The 20327-nt window shown below is 38.7% G+C and overlaps 1 protein-coding gene across 1 annotated transcript in view; it reads left to right on the top strand.

Annotated features, from left to right (window-relative positions):
• ATP6V1H (ATPase H+ transporting V1 subunit H) overlaps positions 1 to 13682 on the top strand; it is a 46400-nt gene extending 32718 nt beyond the window's left edge. The window contains exons 12-13 of the mRNA XM_005418313.3: positions 1211 to 1324; positions 12690 to 13682. Coding sequence (XP_005418370.1) covers positions 1211 to 1324; positions 12690 to 12750 — 175 coding nt within the window. The 3' untranslated portion in view covers positions 12751 to 13682. The remainder of the gene's footprint in view (positions 1 to 1210; positions 1325 to 12689) is intronic.
• The last annotated feature ends 6645 nt before the right edge of the window (positions 13683 to 20327 follow it).

Here is a 20327-nt window from a genome sequence, read left to right as displayed (position 1 = left end):
AAAAATGTTTGAATATTATTGGAAAATAATATTCTCTGTGGTCTTAAGGATAGTTTTGACTGAGTTATAAAATGAAATTGAAAATTCTCTTTTTCATCTCCATGCTATGTCTTCATACCTGTTCTGTAGTTTGCAAAAATGTATTTTGTTGTGCAGCAGCAATGCATTAATCTGGCCATGAAAAGAGCAGTACTCCATGCAGATAGCTAATGCAAGCTTTAAATAGCAGGGCAACATCAGGTTAAGCCTCTAAAGCAAATTATAGTGTCTTCACAGGATAGCATGTTTAACTACTAAGTGAGAGAACTGCTGTAAAAAAACATATGAAAGTCAGTGAGTAAATCAGTTTATATATTCCTTGCAAATTCTCTCCAAACTTACTGTTATGACAGACTGAAATGCTGCATGTGAAGTCATCTGGGTGGTGATACTTTTTCAGGTTTTAAGCGTGTTGCCTTTTACCAGTTTTATTAAGAAATAATATATTCATGGCATGCAATACAAGGTTTCATCAGTATTTCATAGGGGAGTTGGTATAACTGTTAAAAAGCTAAGGCTGACTGTGGTGGTGAAGTTTGTAGTGAAAGATGCAGCTGAAGCATATCCTTTTTTCTGGGAATGGCACCTTAACAGCCAGTTCTGCATCTTGTGCAGGAGTAGCTGTGGCTCTAGTACAGTTTGAATCTCAAAAAGCACTATATGTATGAGATGGGTGATTTAATAGGGCTTGGTGTGATTACAAGCATTCTTCTGTATTAGACAACGCAGAAGAGATTGAGGTTTTGTTCTTGCAAAAAATGAGTGACCTGGTTGTCATCCATTTATGGGGTGGATGGCACTGCCTCTCCTACCTAATAATTGATAATGCTGTACCCGGCAAACCCTTTTCCAGAGCTGTGTAACCCTTTCTGAAAAGGGTTCTTTTCTTGATTATTTATTTCAAAGTCGTGAACAGGAATCCAGTATAAACACTCCCTGTGGTGAATTCTTAAAATATCTTTTTCTAAAAAAATTGTAGTTATTACAGAAGATATGTATTTGTAACACATCAGGTGGGATATGTATCTTGCCAAATAAATAATTTTAATGAAACAAATATTATATAATTTAAACTTAACCTCTTAATGCCTTGGATGAGAAGTGGTTGGATAGGATAGCTACCCAGAATTGAAAGAAATGTCAAAAAACTTGCTCCTCTCCTGTTTTTCAGAGTGATTGAACAGCTTGGTGGTAAGCAGCTGGTCATGAACCACATGCATCATGAAGACCAGCAAGTTCGTTATAATGCACTGCTGGCTGTGCAGAAGCTGATGGTTCACAACTGGTATGTGAAGATTATTTAATATACTAATAACCATGAGAAATCTTTGTTGTGGAGACAGGATTCAAAACAGTAGATTTCTTTTAGGGGAGAAATAACATTTTTATGTGTTAATAGAGCAGTTTTTAAACAGCAGATTACTATGATGCTTATGGTAAAAACTTAGTTTTTCTGTGTATTTTGGAGATAGCTGATTTGAGTAGCTTCCTTACATAGTTGACTGTCACACAAGTAATTCACTTGAACAATGTGTTTTAGCCTAGGTTGGGTATTGGGAAAAGGTTCTTCATCCAGAGGGTGATTGGGCACTGGAGCAGGCTCCCAAGGGAAGTAGTCAGAGCACCAGAGTTCAGAGTGTTTGGACAATGCTCTCAGACACATGGTGTGACTCTTGGGCTGGCCCTGTGCAGGGCCAGGAGCTGGACTTGATGGTTCTTTTGGTTCCTTTCTCAAGTCAGGAAATTCTGAAATGATTCTATGAATTATTTGAGCTGTGTGTGGAGTAGCAGAAGTTCTTGGGCTGATTGAGTGCTTGCTCTCTGATAACCCTGAAGTCTTGGCAAGTTCTGCCACAGAGCTTGCTGGTGTGTGAGGCTGCCTTTCCAACAGCACACTGGACCTTTTAGGGGAAGCATTGAGGGGCTGAAGCTCTGAAAAACAGTGTTCATGAAGCAACTTTATATAAGTTGCCAAACTAATTGGATATGCTAAGCATAAAGCATGGAGAGTTAAAAATACTAATGAGGAGCTTTTAATCTGGTTATTAATTATGAGTGCACCAGAGCTCGTATTTTCAGTCTGGCATTGCCTTAAAGCTAGATAAAATACAGCAATACATCTGAGTATATTGGAACATAAGTGTTGAGATACAAAAAACTAATTTAATTTTGGATTTAAACAACCTTTTATTTCTGAAAAGCTTAGTGCTTGGACATATCTATAACATCTGTCAATTTGCTCACCTGTTACAGAATTTGAACTTTTGAAAGGCTGAGTAGGGATGATGCTAGCTGTGTGAAAGTGGTAGAGGAACATGGACTAGTAAGCACCTTCTGCCAGGTTAAGTCACCTCCTTGCTGTGACAAGCTGGCTAAGTTGACAAAAAGCTCCCATTGTCTCTCTCTGCAGTGTATCATAAGTGAAACAAAGCTAATTTTCTCCCCTTCCTTCTGAAGAATATAGGTTTTAATATTTTAACTCTCATGCATGTTATATTCATTTTATCCTACTCCCTCTTAGATGCTGTGGGAACCTTCCATAAAAGAGAAGCATGTGTTTAAATACCCTACTATGAAAATTCCAGCTAATACTCTCCGCCTGTAATGAGTACTTTGATAGATCACATGGAATTTTTGAGTGTGGAGATGGAATCTAAACATATGGTCATGTTCAATCTACTTTTTGGTTATTATTGTATATTATGCTCTGCCCTGCTTCTCAGTTTAATACATTTCTATTCTCACTGCTGTTCTGATACATTTGAAACATTCTGAGTATTACAAACCAGCTGCTTCTAAATAGAAATTACAGCATGGAAAGTTTAGTTACTGATACTGCCTCTGCAGCAGGGATGGGCTTTATTTCATGTGTGTTCTGGTGTCTTGAAAATCTGGTAGGAAGACCTTTGGTCTTTCTCCAGCACAAACCTCAGTGCTAGGAAAATTTTCCTGAATGCCAAACCTGGCTTTTTCTCACTTTCAGTGAGAGACTGCTACTTGTAAAAACATCACATCTGGTCTTCTAGATTTGTTTTGGTTTTTTAATGGTATGAACATTTCTGTGCCTGCTTTTCACAGTTTGTGAACCTTTAGACTTGAGACTGAGGGGGAGATGGCAAAAGTACCTAGTTTCAGATCTTCAGAGGTGTCAGTAAAAAGAATCTGTGTAAGTTAGTGCCACTTCCAGATTCACATTGTTATCTCTGTAGGGAATGTTTTCTTGTTTAATTCATAGTGGAACAAGCCTCTGGGACACACTGTCCTTGGCTCTTATTTGGCAAAGTAGTGTTCCCCCTGGCATGGACTTACAGCTTAAGTGAAGGAAATGACACACTGTTTGTATGTGGGAAGCTAGATCTGTCTTTGTGTAGATCTGGCTTTTGATGAGTGTTGGGAGCTCTTCTGTTTCATTGCTGTCTCGTTTCACCGCACAAGCTGAGTCCCCTGACTGCCGCACACTGTGATTTAAGTGCTGACTTACTAAGCTTTGCATTGTCATAAGATATGTTATCCAGCAACTTCAAGGTTTTGTTTCCCTTGCTCTTCAGACCTGGGGAAACAATAAACATTCTTTGTCTTGCTTCCACTTATTCTGGAATTACAGTTATTTCACTCAAAGCAATTGTGTTTTTTTCCTTGAATTTAACTGGTACAGAACAATTTGGCATTACTGTCTGTGACACATGTGACAGAGGTAGTCAGGCTTTTCCTGAAGGTTAAGTGAGAGAAAGATTAGAAAATAAAGCTTTTCTCTGCCACAATAAGGCTTGATGCAAGTGCTGTGCCTGGAGCTAACAAAGGAAAACTTGTGGTACTTGAATTGAGGGAATGCCATAGGGCAGCTGCAGTAGCATTCTGCCTACAACACAGCTGTATCATTTGACTGTTAGCTTAACTTAAAGGCAATTAACTCCTAAGTAATTTGAGTAGTTCATTACAGGCTGCTCAACTGGCTTTCCCTTAGGGGTTTTTAAGTCAGGGATTAATGGGGGGAAATCAGACTGTCAGGCATTCTCTTAAATGGTGAAGCTACATTGGCAAAAGCAGTAACTGCTGTCAGCTTTTCAGATGAGATAAGTTCAAGTGAAATATTCCAGTTACATTTGCATGTTAAATGATCATGCACTTGATGAAGTGAGGAGCAAAATTATCTTTATCATCACTTACTGCCTGTACATGGGAATTAGTCCTGAGTTTCAATCTGACTTGAATTGTGTTAGTCATGGCACCCCATGCTGATATTGGGAACCTGTGTAGCGGGTTGACCCTGGGTGCAGGCACCCACCAAAGCTGCTGTTATTGCTCTCCTCCATGGCTGGACAGGGGCGAGAAAATACAACAAAGGATTCCTGAGCTGAGATAAGGACCAGGAGATATCACTCACCAAATACTGCCACAGGCAAAACAGGCTCAAATTAGAGATAATTGATTGAATTTATTACTAACAATACCAGAGCAAGATAGTGAGAAGTAAATATGACCTTAAAAACACCTTCTCTCCACCCTTTCCTCCTTCTGAGCTCTACCCCCTCCCCTAGGGCTGCAGGTAGATAGAATGGGGGTAATGGCCAGTTTGTCACACATTGTTTTCTCCCATTGGTTAGGGAGAGGAATACTTTCCCTGCTCCATAATGGGGTCCCTGCCATGGGAGATAGTTCTCCATGAACTTCTCCAACACGAGTCCATCCCATGGGCAACAGCCCTCCCCAAACTATTGCAGCATGGGTCACTCTTCTGCGGGGTGCAGTCCTTCAAGGACAGGCTGCTCCAGCATGTGTCCCTCCACAGGGTCACAAGTCCTGCCAGGAAACCTGCTCCAGTGTGGGCTTCTCTCTCCATGGATCTGCAGATCCTTGTCAGGGCCCTGCTCCAGCACAGGTTCCTCTCAGACATTCACCATCCTGGGCGTGGGGCTCCTCACCTCCTCCTTGCTACTGACATGAGGACTATGAGTATGTTGGCAGGTGCTGAACGGTGGGAGTTAGGATGGGTCACTTCAGCATGATCAAGTATGGTATGGAAGTAGAATTCATAGAGGGCATACTGAATGAAGCAACAAATTGGGCAAGCTTTGGATACACAACAGGTTCATACATGGTTTTCTAAATGCACAGCCCAGAGAAAATTACTTGCTCTCCATCTTTTAAAATGAGGAATTCTGCAAGGAGACAGTAAAAAATCTGAAACTGACTAGGATTTCCAATATGCTATATTTAGAAATGGTTACTCTACAGATAGCTTCTGTACACTGCATTTGGGAGTGAGAATTGCAGGGTGTAGTGGTTTTTACCTGGCAGCCATGAAGTTTACACCCACCCTCACCCCTTATTTTTTCCTCTATCCCAACACTGAAGTGTGGAATGCTTAATAGAGTAGTAGGCTTAAATCTGGGAAACAATACCTACAGGATAATGACTGCTACTATATTTATTTCTCCTGGTTCTTAACCTTCATTATCGCTACAATTCCTTTTCAGTAGTTAACAGAAGTTAACTAAATGAAAAGTTTGAGAAGATAGTGTCTCTGATAAAAAATAATCTTTTTTAAGAGAACATTCCTCGCTAGAATGAGACAAGCAAAAATCCAGTTAATTACAGGCACACTTGATGTCTAGTGGAGTGTTCCATCTTTTTATTTGCACATAAAGATGTATTCTTGTAAAACTTCGTTCCATATAGGTGTAGAGGCTGTGATTTTTTGTTGGGCATATGCTCTCTGGGATTCACACTGTGCTCTTGTTTTCTGTCATGAGATCTCTACTCTTTGCAGAAACACTTTTTAATATTTCTAGAGCTCATGTTAGCATGGAAGATTTCAGACATTCTGCTCAGTTTGCATTTTCTTTTTTCAAAGAAGTTGCTCATTTTCATGCACTATGCTGAAAAACATGTCACCAAAGAGGTAACTTTTTGATAATTTACTTCTGATTAGTGTTCTTTAAAAATTTGATTTCCTGATAGGAAAATTCAGTGAAACACTATTGATGTTGGTCATTCTTACATAAAAACCTCTGAAGTGTTGTAAGCAAAAAAATTCTTTGTGGTAACTAAACTTTCTGTTTAAATATAAAACTGTTTTCAAACCACATTGCAAGTTTTAGTCAAGTGGGTTTTTTAAATTCACAGAATGGGTCTGTGTGTTAGTTCATAGCGTATCTTATAAGTGAAAAATGGCTGGTGCTTTTTCTCCCTAATAGAAAGACACACATTGAATTGGATTTCACAGTTTATTTTCTTTTAAAATCAAATGCTTAAGTCATAGCTTTGTTATAAGAGCTCATTGATCTGCTGTCTCTTCATAGCTTGTATGTGAAGCTGTGAACTGGAAGTCTAGAATAACTCTTCCTAAGATTGGACAAAACCAGGGAAACAACTGAGAGGAAAGAAGGTTCTTGCAGTGTCTCAGTTTGAAGACTCACATTAATGCTGCATTTCATGTCGTAAGGAGGGCTTTAAACCATGCTATGAGTAATGTTTTCAGTAATCATGATAATCTGTAGATTGTCTATTAATGTTACTGCATTCAGCTGAAGAAAGGGCTCCATTTGGAAACACAAAGCCCCTTTCATGTAATGTTCATAATCCTTCTGTACAACCATTAAGGCTGTTTAGTTTTTATGTGCACATCAGAATGTTGAGCATCTCTTTACTGTGAATAATTGAACAGAAACAATGTCCTAGATTTTGTTTATCTCAACAGTTGGCCTTTGTTCTATTTGTTTGTATGAAGTGGAATCTGTTAAACTAAGTATTGAGAATTGCGGAGATGTTTGCAGTATTTTTTTTCTCTTGAGATCCACAGCCACATTTATAGGTCAAGGAGATACATGGTGAAAATCACCATGGTTCCACTGAAAAAGATAAGTTATAAAAATCTTCAGTTTGATGTGTTGGAGGCCCAAGCTGTTTGATCAAAGTGGCTTTGATTCTGCTGTGTAGGTTTGTTTCTTTGTTTTTGCTGTTGATTTGTAATGACTTACCTTCAAAACCACTCATGGTAGGCACTGATATAATAGACACTTTTTATATTCTTTAATACCATTTTTAAATTGGAATATTTCATATTGCATAAATTCACTGAGTCAAAGAAGAAAATTGTGTTCAGTAAACAAATGACAAAAGAGAACAGCAGTTCTCCTGTGGTAGCACTCCAGCTTTGGCAGTCTTCCCAGCTCAGCTCTCTAGGAAGATATCTCTGTTTGTTACTTTACTACTTTCATAACTGTTCTCTTCCTGTTTACTGCTGTGAAGAAGATGATATTGAGGAACATGTAATGTGTATATATAATTTTTTTTCTGTACTATATATAGAAAAGATATATGAAAATGTGCAGCATTATAACTTAGGATCCAGCAGTAAGACAAGTTAATATTACCTATCAGGAACCAAATATTAACATCACTTCAGGTTTGATTTGCGCCTGGCTTCTTTATTTATTTCCTGGCTTCTGTGACTGTGGCTCTGTGGGGAGGCAAATGCAGCTGGTGGTGGCCCCTGTGGAGCTCCACTTGCCTTTCTCCCAGCCACCACCAGTGCTAATGTGACACTGCAGTAACCATGTTCAAGGGAGCTTATTTGTAGAAAGCAATTCACTGCAATTCACTTGGGAGTTAAATGAACAAAAAGTGCTCACCAGAATACCCTGAGTGCCTTGTGAGAAACAGGCCTACACAGCTGGAATGGGTTAAAGGGTGGGTGTTCCAGCTTTGTCTCACATTGGATTAGGTGGAGACTAGACAGATGGTTGCAACCTTGTGGTGGTGTTGCCACATCATGTGTACTGCTCAAAGGTTCCACGGATGGTTAATCTATGGAGTGTAACACTTACAAGACAGTGTTTTCATGGGTTAGTTTAGCCTTCTTAGAATTGGGAATATATCAATTATGTGGTTCAAATACCTACTTGTAAAGCCACAATAAATTAGTAAAACTGGTCCATCTCTTTCTAGTCTAACAACTTCTCTCCAGCTTACTAGACCTCTAGCAGAAATGCAACATAGGGCTGGCAAAACTGATCAATTCGTTCAAACTATTCTATCTGCTGCCTGTCCTGTGAACTTGTTTGTTTAACTATTTGTCATATCTTTATAATTTGTCTGTAAACAGTGTATGTTGGCAATGTCTTTTGAGTGTATTGAATCAAGTGGCAGATTTTTTGAAGGATTTCTTTAGAACTAGCTTTTCAATTTCATTTTCAAAAGTATGGAACTCTACGTTTATGTTTAGATAGAGAAAAATAAAATCAGTATTTTAATTTTGGTTTTTGTCAAAGCAAGGCATTCTGTCTCTTGGGAACCCCAGTCTGCTAAACCAAGCTAGAGATTGCAGATATTTAAGACTATCAAATATTTTTGATAACTTTTTTAATAACCAGGATTCAAGAGTTAAATGTAAGAAAAGAGAAAATATGAAAATTTAATCCTTCCTTTACTCTGTGTTTCATCCACTTTTCTTCCTTTGCCTCTTCATTTTCAGTGTCCTTTAAAGGACAGGTAAATCTGACTGCACTGAAATTTGGAGAATAACACTGAAAGTAGTACTACTTAAACTTCAAGGCTTGTTTCTTTTAACACATGGCCCCTAGGGATCTGTTGTGTGTGTCTTATCATACCCCTTCTATCGCAGATTGTTTGTTATTGACAATGATCTTTTAGTATATGGTATATTTAGTATAAAATTTGTAGGTGGTGTCTTGTGCTAGTTTGCAATCTCCTTATTCCATATTCACTGAGTTTACATGTTGGATCAGTTCTGTGTGCCTTTTCCTAAATAAACTTGAAGCATTTGTTTCAATTATGACATTTAGTATATCTCTGCTTCAAGGTGTCAGTGGCTCTCATGAGAAACAAAAACTGATTAAATTAAGCAAAAGGAAGAAACAAATTAGAATAAGAATTTGAGATAAAATGAATTCTTGTATTCACCTGTAAGCTTCCTTTTCTTCCTCGAAAAAGCACTTTGGGAACTGCAGAAAATATGTGTCTAAAAAGAGGCAACAAAAAGGGGGAATTTCTACTGTGGAAGGAATCTCACTTGGTTGTTCTAGTAAGAATGAAAAGATTAATTTGCAAATGGAAATTACTTATGCTTCACTGTTAGATTTTTGGGTGACCAGGGAAGTGAAAGTGTGTGGTGTTTCAAGTCTTGTTGGTCTGAGCTTTAATTGAGAAATGGAAGATTTTATAGCTGATTTCAAAAGTGTTCTGTAGTCTTGAGTACTACAGTTGCACATTTGAAGCTTTTCTGCAGTGCAGAGGCAATATTTTTCATTCTTTTAAATTTATACTGAATCAGTTGTTTCGTGTTTGAATGCTGTTATGTGCAAATGCAAACTTGTTTGCACTAGCTTCATCTGCTTTTAATAAGGATGGTTTTATGTTGAAGGAAATAAGAAGATGGCTAAACCTGACCTTTTTACAAAGGCCTTTCTGTTACGATGTGAGGAAAATGGTTTAAAATATCTTGTAGTGATCCAATTCTTGGGCTTATAGCTTGCAATTAAAAAAAGGTAAGCCTAATACCTGCCTTATTACTTTCTATTGTAGTGCACATCACAAATCTCAGATGCTATTTTGATTACTTTATTAACTGATTTGTTATCTTATGACAAGATCCATCCTTTCATCATACCTGCTCTTATAGTGCAATGTGTTGAATACTTGCATTCTTACAGGTGACTTTAATTCTGAGAGGTAAATAGTAAAGAGAAAAACCGTGATTTTAAAATAAAGTTTAACTAAGTATCAGTGCAGAATGAGGTCTTAGACCCTTAATTCATAATAGCATGGGGATGGACATTTATGTCCAACTTATGAGTGCAGTTTGGAGCTTACAGTGCTTCTTAACCTCCTAACAGGATGAAACACCAGTATTTATAAAATATATTTGAATCTTCTTATTCTTTTAGTATGTGTTTTAGCAGAGGGAGAACAGGGTCCTGCTTAACACTTTGGAGCAGGTCCAGAGGAGACCTATGAAGGTGATTTAGAGGCATGGAAAACCTGTGCTGTGAGGAGAAGATCTGATCTGGGGTTGTTAAGCCTGGACAAGAGGAGTCTCTGGGAGATGTTAGAGCACCTGTACAGTACCTAAAGGAGGCCTACAGGAAGGCTGGAGAGGGCCTTCTCACAAGGCCAAGGAATGACGGCTGTGAAATCAATCAGGGCTGAGTTAGATTAGATATCAGAAAGAATTATTTCCTGTGAGGGTGGTGAGACACTGGAAGACGTTTCCTAGAGAATCTGTGGATGCCCCATCCTGTGGAGTATTCAAGGCCAGGTTGGAGGGGGCTCTCAGCAGCCTGGTGTAGTGGAAGTTGTCCCTGCCCATGGCAGAGGGTTTGGAATCAGATGATCTTTAAGGTGCCTTCCAAACCAAACCTTTCTATGATTCCATATTCATCTAATCTAGACCATGCAATAACTCGTCCTGGGTTAACCAGTGACCTTCAAATGGAAGTGATAACCAAACAGAAAATTAAGTGATCCTTCTAACAGCTTGTAATGCAAGGTTTTTGCATTTCAGTGGCCCTTGGTGGTGGCTAAAGAGGTGATGGGGTAGTAACACTGTGGGATTTTCAGCATGACAATGTAGAGATGTAACTGCAGGTACTCATTCTATATGGGGAAATGGGATGAGACCTTTTCCTTGACCCTGAACTTAAACCTTACACCTACAAAAGGTTTTTGTAGGGAAGATACTGTTCTACTTACTGTAGAAGTTGAATATGTGTGTGAAGGCACTAAGTACCTACAAAATGTGCTACTGCTCTGCTGCCTTGGAGATTTTTGCTGACTGCACTGCACTCTAGTGGGGTTTTTAGAAAGCCTTGGCCATGCATCTGAAACAGTGTAAGCTTTGCAGTAGTTGTAATGTTATGGATTATTAGCTTAATTGATTTTCCTACTTCGAAGTAATAGTGTGGGAATTTCACATGCAATATGGTTCATCTGTGCTTTAAGAATAAATAATGTTGTGGGCTTGTAATATGACAAGCAGAGCCATGTATGCAGCAAGTGTCAGTTGGTTTCAAGGCTGGATGTCAGAGAAGAAATACTAGAATCAGTACATGCATATAGGCATGAAACAAACAAAAAAAAAAGGCAACCAAAAACATAGAGGGAGCAGAAAGAGGTTTGGTGAGTGTGAAAGCTCTGCCATAGTTGCTGTGTGTGTTTTTGGATGATGGTCAAAATTTGTTTTGCTGTACAGTTTTGAGTTCTGCAAAACCACAAGAGAGCAGCTCATTTCCTTCTTTGCCAGCAGGAGCCTCTACTTTTTGGGTGATAACCTGTCTATTATGAGCAAGAGTTGTATCTATTAAGTGGAGCCCAAGCATTAAAATACTGTGATTTTACAGCAACACCTGATGGAGCTGTAAATGAAGGTGCTAAACTGTAACATATAGTTCAGCATACAAATTATGTGTTATTTTCTTTGCTAGAGGTGTTTGAAGTTAATGTTTATAGGAACTTTTGCTTTTCTGGATGCCTAATGTTAAAACTGAGAAAAGTGGTGTTGGGTGGTACAGTTGGAATGCTGAACTTCATTATGCAGTAGGAATTGCAATGCATAAGGGATAACTGTTCAACAGGACACTAAGCTGAAAACTAGTTTTTGAAATGTGCAAAAAAACTGATATTTTAAATTTATTTTTTTAATAAAGCAAAAGCACATACTCTTGAGTTATGTGGGGTTTTTTTGAGACTTCTTTCTGAACATCATCCCTCTGAGATGCTTCTAGTGCTTAACCTGTGTAGGTTGAAGTATCTGTGTAGTGAGAAAGCACAATACTAAGTGTATGATCAGCAGTAGAAAAAGAACGCCTACATTTCACGAGTCCTGAAACCTCTCTTTCACTTGATACAGTGGTACAATTATTGTATTTTCTGTGACAAGCAGCAACCCAGGTACTATTGTTAAAGACTGCTTTCAGCTTTTTTATGGTTCTTTTTTGTGAAGTGTTGATCTGCTTTCACAAGAGAGAGTGAAGGACTGTAACATTCAGAAGAACTGTGCAGTATTTTTCCATGGGATTTAGACACTGTTGCTCAGAGCAAGTGCCAGTAATCTGGGAGAAGTTCCAATGTTGAGAGGAGAGATAGAAAGTAAGTGGCTTAGTGCACTTCAAAGTGCAGGTGAGGAAAACGCTTTAAAGAAGATGTTGCTATACAGTGGGCCTAGATTGATTATCTTTTATTTTTCTCAACTTGAATATGTAGTTATTGAGTCAGTGTCTATTTGCTTGCCTGTTGTATTGCCAGTGTGTCCTTTGTGTTACACATGCTCCTGCAGCTGGGTTGTGGAAAGGGATACTTTCAAATGTTTTGCCATAACTTCTAAAATATGTATTTAACAATCAGAATTTATCTGCTTCATGGGTGTTCTGTGTCAGTTGTCACGGCTTCTCAATGTTCCCTTTGGGCTCTTTCCTTTTCTAGACAGCTTTGTTATGTTTGATTTGTACTTTATTTTCATAGGGCAGATGATGGATGCTTGGGTGTGCTCATTGTTGCTCCAGCTGACATAATTTAAGGGATTAATTCTGAACTTAAAGCTCTTTCTTCTTTATACACTTAGTAATTCCCACGGATGTTGCACTCCCCACTCTCCAGAACATTTCTCAATCTGATTTTTTGTTGTATTTCAGGGAATACCTTGGGAAGCAGTTGCAGTCAGAACAGCCTCAGACGGCCACCGCACGGAGCTAAACACTTCCATCAGTTCATACAGTTCATGCTTACAACTACAGCGTGTTTCTCTTTAAATGAATACAAAGGAAATGCGGAAATCACATGCTCTTTGTCTGCTATGGGTGCATAAACATTCCAACTTTCCTCTAGTGTTGTTGGCTTACTAAAAATTTGTTTGTTCAACTAGTTCTGCTGATTATGCCTATTAGCTTCTTGTTCTATTCTGAATGTATATGAAGAAATGTGGCTAATATATTGCATTTGTTTTATGTATTTATTCTCATAATAAAGACTATTATTAAAGGATATCCGTTCCATAATGGATATTATAATTAGCCTAGAAAAATTGTTCTCTTCTTTTAGTGGCTTATCAGTGTTGTCACTTTCCAAGAAAAGTAAGTTGTCCCCTTATGTCTCAGACAAATTAGTAAGGCTTTGACTTAGTGTTTCATAGAAAGTGCAATAGCCTAAGAAATATTGATTATTAATACTAAAATATATACCAAGTCTCAAAATAGTGTTGAAATTGTATATAAAAGCAAAGGTATGGGTGGGGCTTTTTTGGGGGGGGTGGGGTAGTTCTCTTGTTAGAAACTACATTAAAAAATCTGGAAATGAGAAGAGGAAAAGAAAATGAACACTCCTCCATCAGTGAAAACATACCCTCAAGATTATTAGTCCAGGTGTATAACACTCCTGGTTAAGGCTGTAGATCAGAGATCAAGTTGAGTTTTTTTTTTTTTAATATGCACTACTAGCTGCTGAAATTGTAATTTCATGGAGTTTTTCGTTATTGAAAATACTTGTAAATGTTAGGGTTCTGGTTTCATTCCAAAATCCATTGTATTTCTTTTATATTAAGCCAGATAATTTGGCTATCAATATTTTCTGTGTTTTGTGTTCAGTATAAAATATGTAATCAATAAGTTTAAGTTGATCTTGGCTTGGCATATGAGAACAGTTTTGTTGCATAGATAGAAGCCTGGCTCCAGGCACTTGCAATACCAAACAGTTAATATTCTTGTGATTCATTATTAGAATTAAAAAAAAAAAAGTGAACATGATTCTTAATCTTGTCAGTAGTCATTTAAGGTACAAGTCTCTGAGGAAGCTTGGAGTACTTTGTCATCAAGTGAAAAGACTAATTGGAAAAACTTTTCCTTATCCAGCCTGGACTTTCATCATATGTAATTAAAATTTGACCACTGTTGCAATGGAGAGAGAAGAGAGTTAGAGGACTACAGGTTGATGATTTCTTGGTCTGCTTAATTAAAATTGGATTGTGTAGCTTAATGACTGTTGCTTACTTTTGCATATAGAAGGCAAAGGCCTTGTTAATGTAGTCATTATCACAAGACTAGAAAGAACTAACCCTCACTCCAACTGAAGTAGGTTTATTTGAGTAGATATTAACTTAGCACTGCATATTCCCACAGTCCTGGGGCATACAGGTGGTGTGGGAAGCAGCTGGGAGAACAGGGGTGCACCTACACTGCCGTTCTTACCTTGGGTCAGTTGAACACTCTTGGAATGAATCTCTGAGTCCTCCCTGCATTTCACACTTCAATTTACATTGCATGGTGGAGTCAGCCCATGAATGGGCTTCTTCTCCAATCAAGCTGAGTCTCAGGATGCACATCTTGCATGATGTATGTCATGCTGTACATCCTGTGTGTCCTGGCTACGTGGTAAGTGTTCAGTCTACTGCACCATGTAAGATTTTGTTTGAAGTATGGCCTTTAGAAATGCATGCAGAGTGAATGCTGACTTACCACCAAGTGTCTTGCTCTACAAATCAGCTTCTCATGTCACATTTGACAATGAAAGCAGGGCCTAAGACTGCTCTAAAAGATTGGTCCTATGGTTACAGCTGTAATGTTGGGTCCAAGAACTGTGACGTGGCATTAATGAGAAAGCAATGTTTCCCCACCTTCAAAACCAAGTGTGTTTCCTTTTCCAAAAGGAACACTAAAGCTCTGCTGGGTAAGGAGATCTGGGATTGAATCGTAGAAGTAAATATGATGAATACTACCACTGGAAACCTCTTCAATTCTGGAGGAGCTAGAAATAACTCCTAATAAGTTACTCATAATGTGAAACAAAATTGCTTACAGGGGTTGATCTAAAACATCTGAGTATTATTTTCATGTATTATACAAATAAATTCTCCTCTCCTGCTTTGTAGTATTATCCTGTGCATAATTTAATTCTTCATCATGTGGTGTGTTTATAAGCTGTGTGATACCTGGCATTCTCTGACATTTAGTTACCACCTTGTGTCCAACAGCTCTCTAATTAAAGCAATGGTTCTGAAGTTTCACTTATATCCCTGTATGTTATTGATGTCCTGGTGCCTGTGAAACCTGAAAGCCTGCAAGCTCTGCGATTTCCAGCTGCCAATGGTAACATTCAGGTGGCTCAAAGCTTGGATCTCAGTGAGTTCCTGCCAACAATTGTACCTTAAGAAGCCTGGAAACCTGCAGGGGAGGGTGTTATGGAGGACTTTGTTGTGCAGCCAATAATTTGGACTCAAGTTGCCAGAGCTGAGATTTCTGCAGGAGTCAGACTGCTCATGGTGTCCTACAGGTCCTGGGGAATTTTGGCATAGCAGGGAGCTGCAGAGCAATTTCCAGATGTGGGTCTTCATCTCCCATCCCACTTGTTGGCAGTGAAAGGCCTTCATCTGTGGTCCCAAGAGAGACAGGAGGACAGAGCTGTTGAGCTTTTAACCTTTGGAATCAGGAAAATCAACCCAAAGTTTTCGTTGAATTTAAATTAATTAACAAAACTTTCTACTGAATCTACCTTTTTGTCTCACAAGCCTAGTGCTAGCTTTTGCTATTGAGTGTTGTTTTTACTATTCACCTGTTTGCATTACTCACTTTCCTTGCTTAGCCTCTTTCTCCCAAAATCTGGCCTGGTGCAGGCAGGCAGATGCCATGGTGGCATGTTGGGTGCTTCAAGGCTATGTAATGACGGTGTGGGGAGAGCACAGTGTCAGGAAGAGAAATGTGTGCCAGCAGCTTCCTTTGTTCCCTCTGGTGATGTGAAGATTTAGAGACACAGCTGGAGATGAGCTGCCACGGACCAGATGACTAACTTGCTCCTAAAGCGAGGAGGTACAGTCATCATCCTCCAAATTAGGGTAATCAGTCTTCTCTGAGAGAAATTCACTGTTTTCCTAACTTTTGATTTAATTCTTATATTTCATCCAATAATTAATGGTGTTTAATTTTTCCTTTAATTTTCCTGGAGTTTAATTAAAGTAACAGTCTTTGAAATCTTTAGATAAACTGACTTTTAAGTCTTGCATTTGAGATTTCTTTTACTTTTCTGGTTAAATGACTTCCTTTGAACTTTGGTCTTGGTCTGAAATCTGAAGAGGAAATAAATTTGAGTAAGTTTTCAAGACACAGCAACTGTGAAAAGAATTTAAACCTATAACAATTCTATGTAGGAGGGATGCATGATGAAGTACTGACACCTAGAACTAAGGCAGGAAAATGCCTTTAATCATGTGCTTACTGAATGTTTATTATTCCCACAAGCTGGTTGAGATCTTAAGGCCAGATTTTGCTCTTGGCCAGTGAAATACTCTGCTGGAAACAAACCAGGGCTGAGCAGATGGGTTGTCCAGGCCCTGGGTGTACCATGCTACCTCACACCTCTTATCAGTATCTCATCTGAGCTTCAAAAATACCTTTGTGCACCTGTGTGAACAAGTGAAGATGGTCACTCATTTCTAACACAGAGCTGCTGAGTCTATACCTTTTCAGGAAGAGGACATGCAGGTTTTATGCAGTAAGTGCATGCAGTAAGTGACAAGGACTCAGGGGGAAATTGGTTGACTCATCTCTATACAAAAGCTTTTGCTTTTCCCTTTGGCAGCTTCTGCAGAATAGTTGGGAGTTGCCTTCTTAGAGCCACATGTTGTCAGAGCTGAGAAGAGACCTCGTGGTCTCGTGATGACCAGGTATGTTATTGATTGTATTTGCTTCCTCTTAGACTCCAAAATTATTATTAAAAAAGTCTGAACTGCTGTTAAGATTTACAAATGGCCAAGGGGATCATCATTTGAATACCACAGAAAGCAACAAATTGTCTTGCAAATGTAAGGTGCTGCATATAGAGAGTTACCTCAGAACTCTTTTTACCTTGTGGTGTGCATATTTCATTGGCACAGCTGGTTCTGAGATGCACGAGATGTCACTGAACACAAGCTGTGCTAAAAACTGCCAATATGCTTTGCTTAAGAATATTTTTCATGGCCTGGCCCTTGGCCTTACTGATGCTTTTAACCTAAATTACCGTACAATAAGGAGCCTAGTCAATTAAAAAGGAATAATGACTGATGTTTTGCAGTGTTTTTCTTATCTTTCTTGGTTATGTCCAAGATAATTCCTGTACTATGGAAAAGTAATTTTAATTTGAGGCAAAACTGGGAAAAAGAAAAAAACAATCCCCCTTTATATAAAAGTGGACAGAAAGGATATATATATATATATATACACATAAACTTCATCATCTCACAGATTTTCCCAGCAGTGCACAATTTTTTCCCTCTGTGTGAAAACTAAATCTGCAAAAGGGAAAAATTAAGATTTTCTGAGCATATCCTTAATATAATTTTTCCAGGGCTCTTCAGTTTGCTGTGTCTGGACTCTGTGCAAACTGTCAAGGTGAAAATAACTTTTTCAGTGTCATTCATTAAGTATTTAAAAAAGACTGCATGTATCCAGCTCTGCCAAGAAACTGGACAGCTGATTGCAGAAATGACAGTTAAAACCTATTGATTTGGAAATCACAGAACTGCTACAATATCAGACTATTTTATAGGAAGAAAGCATGATAAATTGTGGACTTAAAGGTCATCATTCTCTAGGCAATTTTCATGTGGTAAGGAAGGGTGCAAAACAAGTCTGTTCTGTCAGGTGTAGGTGGCTAAAATGCAGCTTTGGATTATGAGTCTGTCAGTGTGGGGATCATAGCAACAGCTTTTTTTTTCTTTTTTTTTTCCCTGCTAGAAGATCACAGGCTATCTCCATCTTTGGAGATTTGCAAAGATTACAATGCATTTACAAAGAATCAGTTTATCTGGCTTCCCCAGCTGGTGCACTTGAAAAGAGCTGGTCCTCTCCTATCCAGATGTCTGGGCAAGACAGCACTAAAATACTAATACTAGACAAAGTACTAAAATCCATCAGGGACGTCTTTGGTGAAGTCCTTTTACAGGAAGTGCATAAATTCTGCCTTCTGTTGTGTGTCTGAATGTCACACCTCAAAATTTCAGTTCTCAGGTGTCATCTAGTTCTTTCTGTATTATATTCTAATTTCTCTTAGAATTGGTAGAATTTCACAATTTAAATATATTTTCTTGCTACATCAAGCGGATGATGAATGAGACCTAGAATAAGGGAAATGTTTTAGAAAAAAGTAGTTACTTTTCTCGGGTAAGAAAAGACTATTTATGCCTCTTCTCTCTTGTTGCATTTTACTTGTTTCTCTATATATTCTAGTTCAAACTCTATCAAATACTATTTCTAAAGAAATAGTCAAGATTTTTATCATATTGCTCTTAACCTGGAAAGCCTATTTTCTTTTTCTTTATTTTTTTCCGACTTTGAGATATCGAATGTTCTGAATTTTATCACCTCTGACTTCACATGCACAGTGCTGATTTTTTTCTTCTAAGAAATCTGGAATGGGATGAAATCTTTCCTTAAAGAGAATACATTAAGCTTCCTAGATTTTATGTCTATGGAAGTTCCAACTTTCTTACCTAAATAGCCCTTAACCTGGGCCAAACTTCATGACTGACTGCCCTGCAGGGACTAGGCACTGTAACTTTTAGCCTGTTTGTCCTGTCATGCCTCTGTGCCCTTTCTGGAGATAAAAGGAATTTTGTTGATTTCTGGAATCTTCCTTTTATGGTTTTTGTTTCCTAATCCTAACCTCCTAACTTCCATGAACTCTTGTGATGTTGTAAGTCAGCATGGAGGACAAACGGTGTTGTCCATCATTCCATCAAACCACTGGCATATTTTTTCATCTCCTGTTCTCCATCCTGTGTCCCTGCTCTCAGTGCACAGTCTGAATTTCCCCTTAGCTGGTTCATTGCATGCAAAACCACTGCACACAAGTGAGGAATTTCATCTCTTGTACTGGGATGACCTCTGATCTACTCTGGTCTTCCTTTCTGCTACATAATCTCTGGCATGTTTTATAAAAATTTTGGATTCTAAGTTTGTATTTTGAGGAGACAGAGATCTTTTATTCTGCAACAGTAGGGATGCAAACACATATCTTGTTGGCAGTGAGACAGCTGTTTAAACTTTTGTTGTAGGAAGATATGGCAAATCACAGTTTTAAAAATGTTTTAAAAGCCAGTTCATAAAGGCCATTTTCATGTAGTGCTTGTAATAGATGTATTTTGCTTTCACTCTGGTCATACCTCACGAGAGTCAGGCTCTGCAATATCAGCAGCATGATACTTGAAATGTGCCCTGAACTCAGTAGCCTGACAGAATTAGGTAATGAATTATCAATATAAAATAAAATTCTGAAATAAATGAATAGTGAAAAAAAAGGTGACTTTTTTCCTAATTAGTTTCCTAATTACCATAAATTATTAGCATGGAAGTGTAAACCACATTTTGAGAAACACTGAAAGGAACTCTGTTGCAGTTTGTGTAGATTATGCTAATGACTTACACAAAAGGAAGAAAAATCTTAGTCTTTGTCAAGGTAGACCGCTCTGTGCCATCCAGCTCTCCCACTGGTAAGTGTCTCAAGCCATATCTAATTTGAAATATCTGTGATGCAGCCTCTCTAGCTGTTTGCTTTTCCCTTGTCCCCAATATTTGTCAGGTAAAGGGATGTCAAAAGAGCTCAGCAAGTGGAGGATCTCAAGCTGCCCTTCAGCTGTCAAAAGCTGGTATGGCCTTTCAAGAGGTGCAGAACAATGGGTGCTGTTGACTTTTCTCCCCCCTCTCTGCAGACAGACAGCTACCACCTGGCTTGCCTTAGGGAAACAATCCAACAAACCCAACCCCTTGAGGACAATGTGCTGAGGCTTCAGCTCAGTGCACATATGGCTGTTTCACTGTTTCCTGAAGGTGGCTGGTGCAGTGCTGTGTCTGCAGACAAGTGCCAGCTCCAAGGGCGGGGGAGAGATGTTCTGTATTCCCACTTGACCTGTGGCTCTCTGGGAGCCTGGCAAAGCAGCAGGAGGAGTCTCATGGCTTGTGCTGAATGTATTTCATTGCTGCCAATCTGTTCCCTTCCCTAAGCAGACCTGCAGCTTCATTTTTCTCTCTTCCACCATGTCTGCAGGAAAACGTGGACCCCCTGAGGCACAAACACCAAGCAAGCCAGGAGAGGTGGTATTTTCTCCTGGTGCAATTATGGCTAAAAAGCTTCATGCAGCTTTTCCAGGGATGAGAATTGTTAGTACCTCCTTTAAAGCTACTATTTTTCAGTCTTGATTATATTCTTTTTCTATTATGTGACACTGTTAGAAATTGCAGATAAAACTTGTCATTTTGTGAAGTGGCAGGTAAACTATTACCTACTGAAGTGCCTGTGAAGTGAGGGAA

Source organism: Geospiza fortis, unplaced genomic scaffold, assembly GCF_000277835.1.
Source record: "Geospiza fortis unplaced genomic scaffold, GeoFor_1.0 scaffold53, whole genome shotgun sequence".
Lineage (NCBI taxonomy): Eukaryota > Metazoa > Chordata > Aves > Passeriformes > Thraupidae > Geospiza > Geospiza fortis.
This window is presented reverse-complemented; position numbering and strand designations above follow the sequence as displayed.